A 16,481-nucleotide genomic window follows, 5' to 3' on the forward strand; every position below is an offset into this window, starting at 1 on the left:
GCAAATCGGTATTATTTTCTCTGATCAGAGTCGGAAATAGGGTTTGCGACCCTGAATGGAAGATTTGGGCCAAATATGCCGATCAGATTTTACTTCCAAATTAGGAAAGTTTATCTTTAATCAGTGAAATGTTTCTTACCAGTTTGTATTCCTTCCAGTTGCGGTGAAAGTCTACATTTCCATCTTCACGATGTTGGAAGATTGTCCATCCACCTCCATTGATCTCCATATGACAGAAGGCCTGCAGAGAAGAAAGGGGAGGCTGTAATTCAAATAATTTATGCTGGCATTTTAAAAGGAGCTTTTGAATTTTTTAATTGCTTTCTCAGCACACATCCTTCACTCTGCTGGTTTCCAGAGCAGAATTAATGCAGATTGCTTTTCACTTTCAACAACTTTGTTATTCACTGCCATCAATTCTGACAAGAACTTCAGCCAACCATTGGTCAACTTCAGCGTGCTGCTTGGTAAGATTATCCGACATCAGTTCTTCTGAACTGAATTCTCAAACAGTAAAATACAACACGGAAATTATTGAGTGGTAAAAATTATTTTACTTCATTCGGTATAATCAGTACTTTATCTCATTTCTATTCACGTTAATGTCAGGGTATCATATAATTATTGCTATATATTAGTGATCTGCCTGAGGGCAGGTCCTCTGCTCATTTCTCCATGCTTGTTGTCTGCACTTCCTCTTTGGTTGCTCATCGGAACCTTTTGTTTTTAATTTTAATTAGCAATGTACAATAAAATAGAATTCCTATTGTGCAGAAGGAGACCATTCGGCCCATCACGACTGCACCGACCCTCTGAAAGACCACCTTACCTCGGCCCACTCCCCAACCCTATCCCTGTCAACCTGTAATCCCATATAATCTGTGCATCGTCGGACGCTTAGGGGCAATTTAGCATGGCTAATCCACCCAGTGCAGTAAGAGGACGAATGATCTAATCCATGCTGCCAGGGTAAGTCAATCATCTCATCACGCTCAACTCACACGTTCACAAACATATCACACATTTACATTGATTTTACTCACTGCCAGCTCAAGGGACATCAGCATTCATTCTCTCACACACACCTTCACATCTCCACCAAGCCTTGTCTCCTCTCGAGCTTGCAACTTATCCTATCCATGGCCCCATTCACCACCCACAAATGCCAGGCATCCTTGTCATCTGCCCTGGCATGCTCCTTGCTTACAACCTGTCTTTATTCAGGACAAGCATGCGCACAATCTGAGGGCGAGGTTCCAGACTGGAGGTGGTGTTCCAGAAATCAAGGTCCTTTCTCAGTTCGAAAACAGATCCCCAGAGATGGATGGAGGGGACACAGACTGTGCCTCCCTGAATGGTAAGGTGGGGGACCACACAAGTGAGAATCATGCACCGGCTCATCCCTCAGACAACCATACTGCGAGTGCTTTGTCCTGTCCTTTCTGGTGCAAACCTACATGATAAATATGTTATGGTCTCAGACCAGCTGCTTGTTGAGCAAGTGGTAGCCTTTCCAGTTTATGTACTGCAATGTCTTTTTGTAGGGGGTTTATATAGTCACATGAGTGCAATAATGGCACCCTGCACCTGCAGGGATCTGGAAATCTCAACAAAGTCCTGTCCTCTGGCATCTTGGCTTCGTTCATCTCTGCTGATGTTTACATAATTGTGGGACTTGGCAAAAAGGCCATCTATGACTTCATGAATGCAGTTGTGCATGCACGCTTGAGATTACCATGGATGTCCCCAGTGGAGCTCCAGAAAGAGCCACTGATGTTGAAATTCAACATGGCCATTGTTTTCACAGCCACCAGCAATGGATACCATTCCAGTTGTCGCGCCACCAATACCTGGAGATGTGTCAAATGTGAGTCAGCAGATCCCTGGACATGCAGTTCTCGCTCATCATAGGATATGTGAGTTCTGTACGCATTGGGTCTGGAGAGTCGCCAGTGCATGATGCCCCTTTGAGCTCATCCTCTGTGTCCAAGGAGGCTTTGGTTTGCTCGCCCTTTGGTCTTGAGAGCTTTACTCCTCCAGTTGGTAAGCCAACCATCGCTGTTGCAATCTTCTCCTTCTTCTCTCTTGCCTGCAAGCAATAGTGAAGGCAGGGATAATCCCAGGTACCATGTTCCTGACAGTCTTGCCTTTACAGTATTAGTGAGTAACCGATAAGATTCAGCATTAGTCTCCAGAGGTCCTCATTCTGGCAATGACTCGTTAGTGAATGTGGGTTGAAGGGTTTTGTTCCTGAATCAGAAAATACTGGCCCCTGAAATGATGGCCAGTGCAGGGCGTGTGTATAAAAGTCCCCTGTTTCTCCCCCGTTCCCCTCCTCCCCCCCAAATCACTCAGCATGACTGAGTGCTGTGACATTTCTTTGGATGTGCTGCTTTCAGCCCAGGTGCTGGGATCTTCATTCACTGAATTCTCATACTATACTCTTTGGACTAAACATGAGGATAAATGTTCAGTGACAAAATGAGATTATTTGAGAGGGACCTGAGGCTTCTCTTCTGTGAACAGTGCTGGTCTAAAATTTTAACAGACTTTTGAAGCTTTTTCAGTGACACAATTGCTCTGGAGTCCGTTGTGATTCTGGGGATTTCCATGCTGCGACAATGGGTTTAAGCAAGGAGATCGATTACTGCCACCATGCGAGATATTTCTTCCATGAATGAGCATCATTGCTTCACTTTCCTGATTCCCTGCATTGTCATTGGAAGGCCCCAAACATGTCTTAGCTGTGCCTCTCTCCTCACTTGTAAATGCATAATTAAGTTCAATTTTAAATGCCCCCCCTCCTCCCCATGCATGCATATGCCCTCCAATCTGCCTGCAGAGCCCTCAACGGTAGAGCATCTCCTCACTTTAATTTTGTACTGCGCCATCACATAGGGTTGCAGGAGGGTGGTGCAGAACTCTCACTGTGGGACCTGCCTGGACACTCCCTGTGTGAATATCATACCCCTCCCATTGTCCCGGAGAAACTTAATGTTCAGTTTTCCCTCCATCACAGATCTCTTCATCCTCTCTCTGTATTCCACGATCCCATCATGTGTGAAGTGCATATCTGTTTTTTCGCTCTTGAACATTTTGAAGTGAATGTGCCTATGCCATCTTGTAACCACATATACAGTTAAACATGTACACACACCATCACACACATGCACACACACCTCCACAATACCTTTTCACCATCTGAAAGTTGCAAATGCTCTGCTAATTGAGTGTGCCATTTGTGACCCATTATGATTCCAGAAACCGCACAGACCAAAGTGCGTGATGCTGCACCCATACCAGCCATGGCTGAGACTCCCAGGACTCAACAACATAAACTGAAGCACTTCTTCACTCAGTGCATCTTCCATTCTGGCCCCTAGTCGCTTATGTCAATCTGTATCATTCTCTCAATCCTGGCTTGGAGAACACTAACCCTCCCCCCACAGTCATGTTTCTAAGTGAAACCGCCCACACTCCTATTCCCCTCCATGGAGCCCTAGTCCAGTATCCCTCCTCCTGCCTGAGGTTAGTTGGCTCCCAGCACCAGTACAACCCCATCCCTGTCTTACCGCTGATCTGATAGGTGGAGACGTGCCTGTGACAACTCCCTGAAGTGCTTCCTGTGAAGCCTGATGCTGATTCCTGTGAGCTTTGCACCATGCATGGTCGGCGAACGCATCACAGAGTCATGAGCCAAGCTCAGGTCATCAGGTACACATGGCTTATGTGCTGTTGTGAAACACATTGTTCTAATTGTGCGCCAACATGCCTGGATGATCCAGCATGAGGGGGATGATTCCTTATAATCAGATGCAAAAATATTGAAATGATGTTCCCGACATTCTGTGGTGGGAAACGCAGCCTGCCATTAACGGCTGGAGAGCTCAATTGCAACCTGGTTTTACGACAAGGTAAAACTGATGTTTGGCCTTCTCGCAGCATTATCTGTCCCTGCCCATCATGATGGCCACTGCGAATGGGAGTGCAAAATTCATGGGGCTGGATTTCCGCTGTCGGGATTCTCCATTGTGCCAGCAGCCCGGGGCTTTCCAAACGGCGTGGGGCTGCCCACAATGTGAAACCTCCGCCGGCGGGATTCTCCATTTTGCCAGCGCAGCGGGGGGTTCCCGACGGCTTTGGGCTGCCCCACAATGGGAAACCCCATTGACCGGTCGGCCTAACGGAGAATCCCGCTGGCGGGTCAGGGCAGAAAAGTGTCACGGTGGGGCGGAGAATCCAGCCCCTCATTGGCCGGCAGGCGAGACGGAGAATCCCAGGGTCGCGCCGCACCAGAATGGAGAATCCTGCCCATGATCTTTGGCTGAAAACAGTATGACTTGAACCAGAGGTTTCACTTGCAATTCTGCATGCAGGAATTTATACAAATTTTCTGCTTCAATAAACTGGTCAAATAAAGAGTGCAGGATTGATTTCTCGACATTAGTGTTTTTCTTCTGTGTTCCCCTCATAAATTAATGGAACAATGTGGAAGATCTGTTATAAACATAGATTGCCCTCCTGCATTCCCATCACGTTTGGGGGCTGTGTGGTTCAGTGTCTTATGTTCAACTTTAGAGCCAGGAGCTCCGGGTTTGTCTCCCATCCCAGGACTTGATGACCAAAGGAGGTGTGTTCATAATACGACCAACAGGTTGAATATCAAAGTGGAAATCTTTCCAACACCTGCTGATGGCAGGCAGTTGGAGCAGGAGAGATTCCTGGTCAGCGAATAGATGGAAAGCAAGAACATCTACCATTTTCATCCATAGCTCCAGGATACAACATGCGTTCACATTGTCACAGCCCGTCAACACCCTGGGTACTGAGGGAGTATGCCACTCTCAGGTGAGAAATGAAACCCTGGTTTCTTCTGCCCTCCTCGGTGGGCCAACAATATCCAATGGACAATTCGAAGAATTTTCCTCCATGTCCCAGCCAACAATAATCCCTCAACCAAAATCACTGACACAAATATGCGGCCATAATTGTGTTGCTGGTTGTCAGACATTGCTATGTGAAAATTGCTTGCTGTTTCGTTCTGAAAATACAGCAGTGATGGCACTTGAAAAACATTTAATTGACCATAAGGTGCTTTGGTACATGCTGTAGTCACAAAAGGCTCTATATAAATGCAAGTCTTTCTTTCAATGGAAGAACTTGACGTGTTGTGTTGTAAAACAGTGTTAATGCACTGTTGTAAATAAAACAGAATCTGTTTTTCAACAGCATTGCTGTTCTTTTGTGCTCCTGTAATTAGTCAGGAAAGGATTGTGAGATGTGCTGTAAACAGCCTTAATGCTCTCTCATGTCCCTGTCATTAGCCAATGGATCCAACAAAGTTACGATAGAAACAGCATTAATGCTCACTCATGAATCTGTTGTTAGACAGTGGAAAAGTTCAAAATGAATTAACAGAAATTACTGCTCTCCTGTGTTGCCTCACAATTAGTCAGAGGAGAACTGTGGAGTGAGGCAGTATAAATTGTTTTTACAGCTGCTGAAGTAAAATCAGTGTTCAGGAAAGTTAATTTGTTTTTTTTCGTCAATGGATGTGGCCGAGACTGGTAATCAGTGCTTATTGGCTAATGGACTCAGAGCACTAAATTTTCTTTCCTTTTTTTATTTTGCATCCCTTTTATCTTTTACCTAAGGTGACCTCTTGGGAATGTTCACTTTATTACCCATAATTACTTAATAAGCTGTCAAGTTTGAGGCTGTGGGAGGCATTCCAGCACCAGTTGTACTGTATTTCTCATGCAGTGTGATACAGCCTTTTATGACTACAATAATTGTGAAACTCAATTTAATTTTTTACCATGGACTGAACTGAATATGCATTGTTACATATATAATTTCTCCGCTCAGCCTTCAATTAAGTATTGGTTCAGCTTTGCACATTTCACCAGAGTTTAGTAGTAATATTGATCTGCCTAAAGGCAGCTCCTCTGTGCAATTTTCTGTGCCTCGTGGTCTTGAGTCGTGCATAGGTACCTCCATTTTTCAACTTCAAGTGGATTACCATCATTTATTCCCTAATTTCCTCTTGACCTACATCCCTCTACCCTCAATCAACTCTTTCAGCAAGTTCTCATCATGCCTTTTCTCAATGATGTTCAGTGCCTTCACCATCCTGAGAACATCTTCATTGCTCTTGTATCCCCTGTCAAATGGCCTGCCTCATCCATGAAGATTGTTAAGATGCCCATCGCATTTGAAGATTTCACCTCTGGTTGATGTGATGCTAATATATTACTGTTTTTATTCCTGAGAAGTCACAAACCACAGCAGAAGCTCTCTCATCGACCAAGCTGCTGCCCATGATTCTACATTAGTGTCAAAAGTGGAAACGTTTTCCTTGACTGTTGTGCTTCCTGTTTGTATCTGCCATAATGCTTTAGGATGTTCAACGCTCCCAAAAAGACGTTGCGATTTGGGTTAAAGTCCAGGAGCTCTTACTCCAAGTGTGGTCCACATTAAACCTCTGCACATACTATTGGAATGAGCCCATTTGACCTTTCTGAATGATCCTCTAGTTTATGACTATCATTTTGACAATTCCACACTCCTAGCAAGAAGATATTCTTCACAGTCTCCCTGGAGGTCACCATTACATTGCTAATTGCATTGAGAGCCTAAAATCAGTCTGGTCACCAGGCATCACACAAGTAGTCCAGGATTTTATCCTATCCTGCCATTCCTGCCACATTTACATCTTGTCACCAAGGGAATCTCTTGTACCTTCTGGTTTTCCTCATCACAGTTGGCAGAAGCTAGGACTTGTCCTTTTTGCCTTGCACAGCAAAACATAGCTCATGGTTACCGATTATTATTCTCAATCGTTCATACAACCACATTGGAGTCTGTCATCAGGATGATACAGACCGTCTTTTATACATATGGGCGCTCGGATGAAATTATTTAAAATATTGGATCCCAATCTGCAAATGACCTTTTCGGCAGATTGCTGTTGATAACGGGATCTCCCATAGTAAATGGGGAAAAGCAAGCATTCCTGACCAGTAAGCATCTGGAGTGAAATTCTCCCAAAACGGCGCGATGTCCGCCAACTGGCGCCCAAAACGGTGCCAATCAGACGGGCATTGCGCCGCCCCAAAGGTGCGGAATGCTCTGCATCTTTGGGGGCTGAGCCCCAATATTGAGGGGCTAGGCCGACGCTGGAGGAATTTCCGCCCCGCCAGCTGGCGGAAACGGCCTTTGTTGCCCCGCCAGCTGGCGTGGAAATGACAGCGGCCGCTGACAGTTTCCCACGCATGCGCAGTGGAGGGAGTCTCTTCCACCTCTGCCGTGGTGGAGACCGCGGCGGAGGCGGAAGGGAAAGAATGCCCCCACGGCACAGGCCCGCCCGCGGATCGGTGGGCCCCGATCGCGGGCCAGGCCACCGTGGGGGCACCCCCCGGGACCAGATCGCCCCGCGCCCCCCCCAGGACCCCGGAGCCCGCCCACGCCGCCTTGTCCCGCCGTTCAAAAGGTGGTTTAATCCACGCCGGCGGGACGGGCAATTTATCGGCGGGACTTCGGCCTATTCGGGCCGGAGAATCCAGCGGGGGGGCCCACCAACCAGCGTGGCCCGATTCCCACCCCCGCCGAATATCCGGTACTGGAGACTTCGGCAACCGGTGGGGGCGGGATTCATGGCGGCCAACGGCCATTCTCCGACCCGCTGGGGGGTCGGAGAATAACGCCCCTGATGTCCAATGTTATGGGCCAGGGTTTAGAGAACCCCAAAGTATATCATGGAGTTCGCCTGACCAACAACTTTTACTATATTGTGGTATGGGGAGCACACGGCCCACTCTACAGGTGTGGTACAGCAGAAATGGAAAAGTATTTTTTAAAAGCAAAACAATGTTTATTCTGTGAACTCAAGGTAACCTTTTTAAAACATACAGTGAACATCTTAGCAACCATTAATTCAAATACAACCCCCAAAGAATTCAACACTAAGTAATCCTTTAAGATTTCCTTTTAACATCCATAAGACTTAAAACACCTTTTACCAGAAGCACATTAGGTTTACATTCACGATTGAGAACATTTAGAATTTTGAATTCACCAAATGATCAAGAGATAGTCTTTTCATGGCAGAGAGATCAACAGTACACCTGCTCTGTCTGGCTTCAGCTCCAACACTGAAAACGAAACTAAAACACACCCTGCAGCCTGCTCAAAAACAAAAGTAAAGAGCTGACAGACAGCCCAGCTCCACCCACTCTCTGACATCACTGCAGTAGTAAACACCCATTTCTTAAAGGTACTCTCACTACAGATATTTATATATACACCCATTTATAAACACCCATTTCTTAAAGGTACTCTCACTACAGATATTTATATACACACCCATTTATAAACACCCATTTTTTATAGGTACTCTCACATGACACCAAGAATTTAGATCGGCATGCAGCTCTTCTGCAATATTAGACCTCCCCTCTCGTCAGCTGAACTCCTTATGGCCAGTCAAATTAAAACGTATGTTCCCTTATTGTATTCAAACCTCGTGTCACCCCCGCTGACCATAACACGGTGAGAGTGAAGGAGTTGAACCTCTGGGAAAAACAATGCCAATGGTCTAATACCAGATGCAGAGTTAAAGCGTTGCCACCTTTGAGGCTGGACCAGCAAGTCTGTATCCATGATGGGAAGACCTCATTCTCACTATCATGGAACACCCACACTCTTATTTGCTCCAGACCTGGTACTATCCAAAGAAACAGATGACCCTTAATCACACCCATACCCACCAGACTGCAGGATCTTGAACAACACTGACATGCTATGGATGAGGCTGGGTTGGAGATGGAAAAGTGGGGCAAGTCGGACACTGAAACATGAATTTACTGAAGTGAGATTCAGCCCCTTTCTGGTACATGACATTTATATTAACTGACCTGTTGCCATTTCAAGAGCTATCATTTTAGTATTAAAAGAACAAGTATTGTATTCAACATCTAGGGTGCAAGATTCAATTCCCTGATTATGGGCATATGAGCCACAGCTCACAGTGTGACTGTGAACTTCTTGTTTCTACCCCAACCGCCTTCCCTTACACCAATGTACCCCTTTTGATTTTTTTTTGCTTTTGACATCCAAGAACTGGCCCACTCCTACCCCAAGACGAAGAAGAACAGAAACAGCACTAACAAAGAGGTAATTAATTTGACAGTCACTGTCACCAACTCAGATACGAGCAGTGCACATAACTTGGAGATTAGTATAGAGTCATGACCTGCATGTGTGGAGTCACGTGGGCTGCAGCTAGGCCAGAAGGAATGAATGAGCAATTTGCCAGCTTACCGTGGGGCACTGTGGTTGATGTGTTCTGTTGCAGAGGTCTCTCAGATGAGGACACTGTTGGGGCCGCATGCAGGAGAGTTGATGGACATGTATGAGGGAATGCTGGGTGCTTTGGCTGGCCTGCAAGACAGCTTCCTGCCAATATCGATGAATGTAGCTTCACGTTGGCAAAGGGAACAACACAGGTCTTGCCTTCTCTTCAGCCCTGTGGTGCAGAGGATCCAGAAACACTGTCACAGAAGCCCCCATACTTGTTGCAGCCTTTGTGTGGTTAGGTCATGAGATTCTCAGCTGGCCCTGTGAGGACGCAGCAACATTCTCCAGCAAAGGCATCAAAATGCATGGTAAAACATCCCCAAACACTTTCAGATACCTTACTGTGGAAAAATGCAATCAAGGTGCCTTTTAAATCACCACTACCACAGAGCCTAACTCCCAGCTTTCGCCTTCTTTGCTCAAGGGTGGACATTGCAGGATGATGCCGAGGCCTGTATTGTCTAAATGGGTTGGACTGGGTTTTGTCAGGATAGTTACCGTTTCCATGTTTTGACAAGTGCAATGTGGATGAATCCTCACCCCAAAACACTCAACAAATTTCATCCAAATGTTCTTGGGGAAGTTGGGAAATCTTACCATATAAAACGCTTAAGAATTCAGCAATGCAAGTCATTCACAAAACTCTTCAAAATATTGGTCTCAACTGTATTTGGAAATATGGGATTGGCCACAATTAGAAATATTGATCTGTGCAAAGCTGGTTTATGTTCATTGTACAACGATGCTTGTTAAAAGTACAATTGAATCTAACAATTTACATGAATTATGTGTAACATTTCCCAGTGTAAGAATAACTATATAAAAGTGTTCCTCTTGTGATTCACGTGATTCTCCAGGCCAATTTAGTGCCACAATCTAAAATTAATGGATGTTCAGCACGAGCCTTTCATTGTAGCGACTGACCTCTAGCAGAGTCTGAATTCACAAGTGTGAAAGCCAACCCGACACACAATACTTTGGAGCTGGCAGCAGCTCAAACGCATTGCAGTGCAAATGCAGCTGGAATATGAGCCCCTGCTTTGTTACCAGGCAACCGACTTTTCCTTTTGGTCAGAGACCATTTACAGTGGCACCTGTAGGTTGTTCAGCATTAGGCAGGTGACCCTGGTTTGCATGTGTTACAGTGGCTAAAGCCCCAGACTGCAGGGTAAGTGGGAACATTTCATTTCAGCATTCGGTGCACTGAAGAGTTAGTTTACTGATATGAAACTCAATGTTGAAATACTAAACGGTTAAAAAATACGGTAACACTGGAAGCTGAGAGAGCCTCAAAGCACTAGGTTAACAATTAAGGCCTTGAAAAGCAGATTGATTTAATTATATATCTGTCAGTTCAAAACAGAAATGATTTTGGCTCAATGCTTCCTTTCCTAATCCCGTTATATCATGGATTTTCTTTCAAGATCCACTTAATTTGAGAGCGTTTCTCCATCTTTAGTTTCTATGTGCTTCAGAGCAGCTCAAAAGTGAGTTGATAACTTTTACCCTGGCTTTTGCCAACACTACCGTGAACCAAACCAAGGGAGTAACACAATGCAATCCCACTCTAATCTTTTCCCTTCCATAAATTTGAGTTCATCCGAAACAACATTTTTGAACTCACACCACCCGTTCACCGACTAGCCCTGTGATTGCAAACCTACATTGGTTCCCTGTCGCCAACTCCTCAGTTTAAAACTTCTCATCATTGTTTTCAACTCCTAACCTGGCCTTATCCCCCTCCCCCACCCCCCCTCCCCAATCTGGCCGCTGCCCCCATTCCTGCAAGCCTCCATGATCACTGCAATCCTCCAATTCTGGCCTCTTGCACATCATGGATTTTATTCACGCTATTGTTGGCACCTGTATGTTCAATTCCCTAGGCCCTAAACTCTGGAATTCTCAATCTATCTCTCGCTCTTCTCCTTTAATGAGCTCCTCAAACCTACCCCTTTGACCAAGTCTGTTGCCACCGAATACCGCCTCATATGACTCGATGTCAAACTTTGTTTGATGCAATATAGGTTAAAGGTGCTATATAATTGTGAGTTGTTGCTGTTACATGGTGCATTTTGCAAATTTGCTTCTTAGCTTCATAGATTCAAAGAATCCTTGCAGTTCAGAAGGAGATCATTCGGCCAATCAAGTCTGCACCTACCCTCTGAAAGAGCACCCTATTCAGGCCCACTCCCCCTCTCTATCCTCATGACCCCAACTAATCTTTTGACACTAATGGGCCAATCCACCTAACCTGCACATCTTTGGGCGGTGGGATGAAACCGGAGCACGCATAGGAAACCCACGCTGACATGGGGAAAACATGCAAACACCAAACAGACAGTTACCCCAAGGACAGCATTGAACCCAGGTCCCTGGAGCTGTGAGGCAGCAGTGCTAACCACTGTGTCACTGTGCCGTCCCTAGTTTATTAATGTGGAGAACCAGGCCACTAATCAATGAAGGTGCGTTCAAATCCCACCAGATTGAGATAATAACTCCTGCAAAACACATTGGAACATTTTATTACATTAAGGGTACTGTAGACTGAGTGGTCATGTGGGAATGTGATGACGTGGCTACAAAAGACGGTACATGGAGGGAGAGCGGAAGCTGTCTCCGGCAGCTCAGGCAGAGCACAACTGTTGAGCTCAGGAAAAAACTACCTTTGTTGCAAGTCCTTTTTAAAAAAATAAACTGAAAGTACCCAATTCTTTTTTTCCCCAATTAAGGGACAATTTTGCATGGCCAATTCACCTACCCTGCACATCTTTGGGTTGTGGGGGTGAGTTCCATGCAGACACAGGGAGAATGTGGAAACTCCACACGGACAGTGACCCGGGGCCGGGACCGAACCCAGGTCCTCAGCACATGAAGCAGCAGTGCCAACCACTGTGCCACTGTTGGAAGTCCTTGTTGTCGGTGATTTAGGAACCCACAACTTTCTACACAGGCTATATAAATACAAGTTACTGGTGTTATTGCATGCAAACGGGCCAACGGGGATGAGGAAATCATCATTCAGATGACTGTGGGCAAATACACCTATTCTCTCCCACAATAGAGTTGCATATTTGGGATTCAATGTTTCCAATATATCACTTCTAATGCTACTTTTCTCCAGTTACAGCATTTTCTATTAATTCTATGATAGGTCAGGCAGCCAATTAAAGACTTTTTAATAGCTCAAGGATATAATTGTATATATCACACAGATTGACTATATAAAGACTAGGAACTTGCTAACATTCAGTCACAATAATAAAAACAATGCTGACGTAGACAATTAGTCTTTATATAGTCGTTTCTGTGATAGGTGCAATTATACTCTCAGGAGTATTTCAACACTCTTTTAATTGGTGATCTTAACGATCACTACTTTGGAATGGAATTAACAAAAAGTGCTGTAACAGGAGAAAATTAGTTACCCACTTCCCCAAAGCAACTATTAATATTTCCCTCCTGCTTAGAACACCCACATCTCATTGCATTTTCTTCTCAAAAGAGAATATCGTTTAAGGACACAAACGGCCCACATAAAACCTCATTGTCAATAAGTAGATACATGAGAAATGATTCACTTCAAGTTTTGGTTGATTATGAAAACACGATGAGCAATCTTTTTTTCCCTTCAAATGGGATAAATTATCCTTTGCCACATTTAATGTCAATCAACCAACCATCGGGGTTGAAGTGATATTGGTGATGTCGGGTGCGATTTAACCAAAACATTTCTAACTGTGGTAGTGAGCGGGAACTGCCGCGAGCTTCCCAATGCTCGGTCCTGCAAGGCTGTCACCGCTGTAAGACTTTAATCGGCCCACTTAACGAGGCCCCTCAGGCCTCTCGTCGCAAATGATGATCCCGCTGACTGATTCGCCAGGACCGCTCTTGCCAGCTCACTTCTAACAATGGAGAGCAGCACTTAAACTAATCCTGCACAGCCAACGCCACTCAGCTCGCAGCAATGCCGCTGAAAAGACCAGTCCCCGACTCCGGTAGACTACTGGAAGCGATAGAGGCCAGACGGGATTCCCTGTTCCCCTGAGGTCATGGAGGGTCAGCCACAGGGCGGCCATGCCACTTGGGAGGAAGTGGGGGCAGCAGTCAGCTCGGGGAGCGTAAGCAGGACGACCGGCGCCCAGTGCCACAAGAAGGTCAATGACTTCAACGAGGCTGCTCGGGTGAGTTTGCACTGGACCCCCGGCCCCCCAACATACTCTCCCCCTGCCATACTCCCCATCCCCTCCCATACTCCCCATAACTCCCCCCCCCCCTCACCCAATATGTGTCAGACTATGGCATTCAATGAGGAGCACCAGTGCGGGTTACCACAGGAGCACACAGTAGACCACCACAAAGCTGGTGATGCTCTGGGGATGTACTGCAGTCCACGACCAGAGCGGCCCAGGCATCGGAACTGCATTTTGAGGAGACCAGTGCACCGCTCAATGACAGACCTGGTGGCCAGGTCTTGTTGCATGGTCACCAGCCTCCTAACTGGCATCATTAGACAGGTCCTCATCGGGACCCCTTATCCCCCAAGAGCCCACCAGCCATTCTGAGCTGGCCTTGAAGATGCCGAGGATGTTCGACTGCCCCAGGATGTGGCTGTCATGCACAGTCCCTGGGAAACGTGGTAGTGTGGTAGTCGCACAATAACTGGATGTTCAGGGAGTGGAATCCCTTCCTGTTGATGACTCAGTGCGTGCAAGGCAACGTGTGTGCCATCTATTACTCTCTGGACCAGGGGCATCCCGTTGTGTCTGGTCCATGTGAAAGTTTATATAAATTGCTGCCCGGGCGAACGGGGCATCCGTAAATTCACGGATGCACTGGTGGACTGTAGCTTGTGAGATACCACACAAATCCCTGCTCAAACCCTGAATGATCATGAGGTGAAGACGTTCAGGGAGGTGGTGACTTTGATGGCCATCAGGAGAAGGTATCTTCCTCGTCCATGTGGTGCCACATACGCAAGGACATGGCACAGGTGCCACACCGTTCCCTTGGTGAGCCAGAGCCGCCTGCGGCACACATTGTCCGTCATATGCTCAAAAGACCAGCGACGCCTGTACACCTTAGGCCATCACAGACCTCCACTCTGAATCCCTCCCTGGCCTGATGGGCAGCTGGGTTCTCAGGATGTAGGGCGGGGCCCCTGCACATGTGCCGCAGCCTTGAACCTCTGTTGACATTTTTAACACTGCCTTCTCCAGCATCTGGCCACCTGGCCTCCCAACAGCCCCTCTAGGGCAGGTTCTGCGGGGCCCAAGATATCGTCCATCCCGTCCAATATCTGTAAGGAATTGGAGAGGGTGTGAGCATGCCAACCAGCGTTGACTTCCACACTGAGGCCTTTCAATCCCCATCGTTCCTCCCTCCTCTCCCATCCGACACACCCTGCCCACGCACCCCCATCGCAGCAAGGACCCCTGCTTACCAGACTCCAGACTCTGAATCCCAGATGCTCACATGTATTGTTACCTGGACTGGGCACTGGCTCTGTTGCAATCGGCACCGGAGATGCCAATAATGTTGCTCTTTTTAACTGGATACTGATATGGCAGTTATTAATGATAATATTGCTTTTCAGAGTCGCCAGGTATCAAATGATACCACCACAAGGTTTTACCGGATATCGACCAAAGACCAAGCAACCAGTTAGTTAGTTCATGTTCAATGATAGTTTATTTACACACAAGAATTACTTCGACATGCAACATAAAACACTACAAGCTAAATTACATCGAACACTAAAACAACCTGTATTAATGTCAGGCACCCGGCTTTATGCAGAGGAACAAGGCCTTTGTTCGGATCATGTGGCTGGGTCTGCAGAAGTGACTTTGTTTCTGCTGGGCTCATAGAATCATAGAAGTTTACAGCATGGAAACAGGCCCTTCGGCCCAACCAGTCCATGCCGCCCAGTTTTTACCATTAAGCTAGTCCCAGTTGCCCGCACTTGGCCCATAACCCTCTATACCCATCTTACCCATGTAACTATCTAAATGCTTTTTAAAAGACACAATTGTACCCGCCTCTACTACTACCTCTGGCAGCACATTCCAGACACTCACTACCCTCTGAGTGAAGAAATTGCCCCTCTGGGCCCTTCTGAATCTCTCCCCTCTCACCTTAAACCTGTGCCCTCTAGTTTTAGACTCCCCTACCTTTGGGAAAATATGTTGACGATCTACCTTATCTATGCCCCTCATTATTTTATAGACCTCTATAAGATCACCCCTAAGCCTCCTACGCTCCAGGGAAAAAAGTCCCAGTCTATCCAGCCTCTCCTTATAACTCAAACCATCAAGTCCCGGTAACATCCTAGTAAATCTTTTCTGCACTCTTCTAGTTTAATAATATCCTTTGTATAATAGGGTGACCAGAACTGCACACAGTATTCCAAGTGTGGCCGTACCAATGTCTTGTACAACTTCAACAAGACGTCCCAACTCCTGTATTCAATGTTCTGACCAATGAAACCAAGCGTGCCGAATGCCTTCTTCACCACCCTGTCCACCTGCGACTCCACCTTCAAGGAGCTATGAACCTGTACTCCTAGATCTCTTTGTTCTATAACTCTCCCCAACGCCATACCATTAACTGAGTAGGTCCTGGCCTGATTCGATCTGCCAAAATGCATCACCTCACATTTATCTAAATTAAACTCCATCTGCCATTCGTCGGCCCACTGGCTTAATTGATCAAGATCCCGTTGCAATCCTAGATAACCTTCTTCACTATCCACTGTGCCACCAATCTTGGTTTCATCTGCAAACTTACTAACCATGCCTCCTAAATTCTCATCCAAATCATTAATATAAATCACAAATAACAGTGGACCCAGCACCGATCCCTGAGGCACACCACTGGTCACAGTTTGAAAAACAACCCTCTACAACCACCCTCTGTCTTCTGTCGTCCAGCCAATTTTGAATCCAATTGGCAACCTCACCCTGGATCCCGTGAGCTTTAACCTTCTGCAACAACCTACCATGCGGTACCTTGTCAAAGGCTTTGCTAAAGTCCATGTAGACAACGTCTACTGCACTGCCCTCATCTACCTTCTTGGTCACCCCCTCAAAAAACTCAATCAAATTTGTGAGACATGATTTTCCACG

The 16,481-nt window shown here is 46.3% G+C and overlaps 1 protein-coding gene across 1 annotated transcript in view; it reads right to left on the bottom strand.

The window, feature by feature from the left end:
• angpt2b (angiopoietin 2b) overlaps positions 1-16,481 on the bottom strand; it is a 374,156-nt gene that overhangs the window by 135,484 nt on the left and 222,191 nt on the right. Inside the window, exon 7 of the mRNA XM_072501637.1 lies at positions 140-241. Coding sequence (XP_072357738.1) covers positions 140-241 — 102 coding nt within the window. The remainder of the gene's footprint in view (positions 1-139; positions 242-16,481) is intronic.

The sequence above is a fragment of the Scyliorhinus torazame genome, chromosome 1 (genome assembly GCF_047496885.1).
Source record: "Scyliorhinus torazame isolate Kashiwa2021f chromosome 1, sScyTor2.1, whole genome shotgun sequence".
In the NCBI taxonomy this organism is placed as follows: Eukaryota; Metazoa; Chordata; class Chondrichthyes; order Carcharhiniformes; family Scyliorhinidae; genus Scyliorhinus; species Scyliorhinus torazame.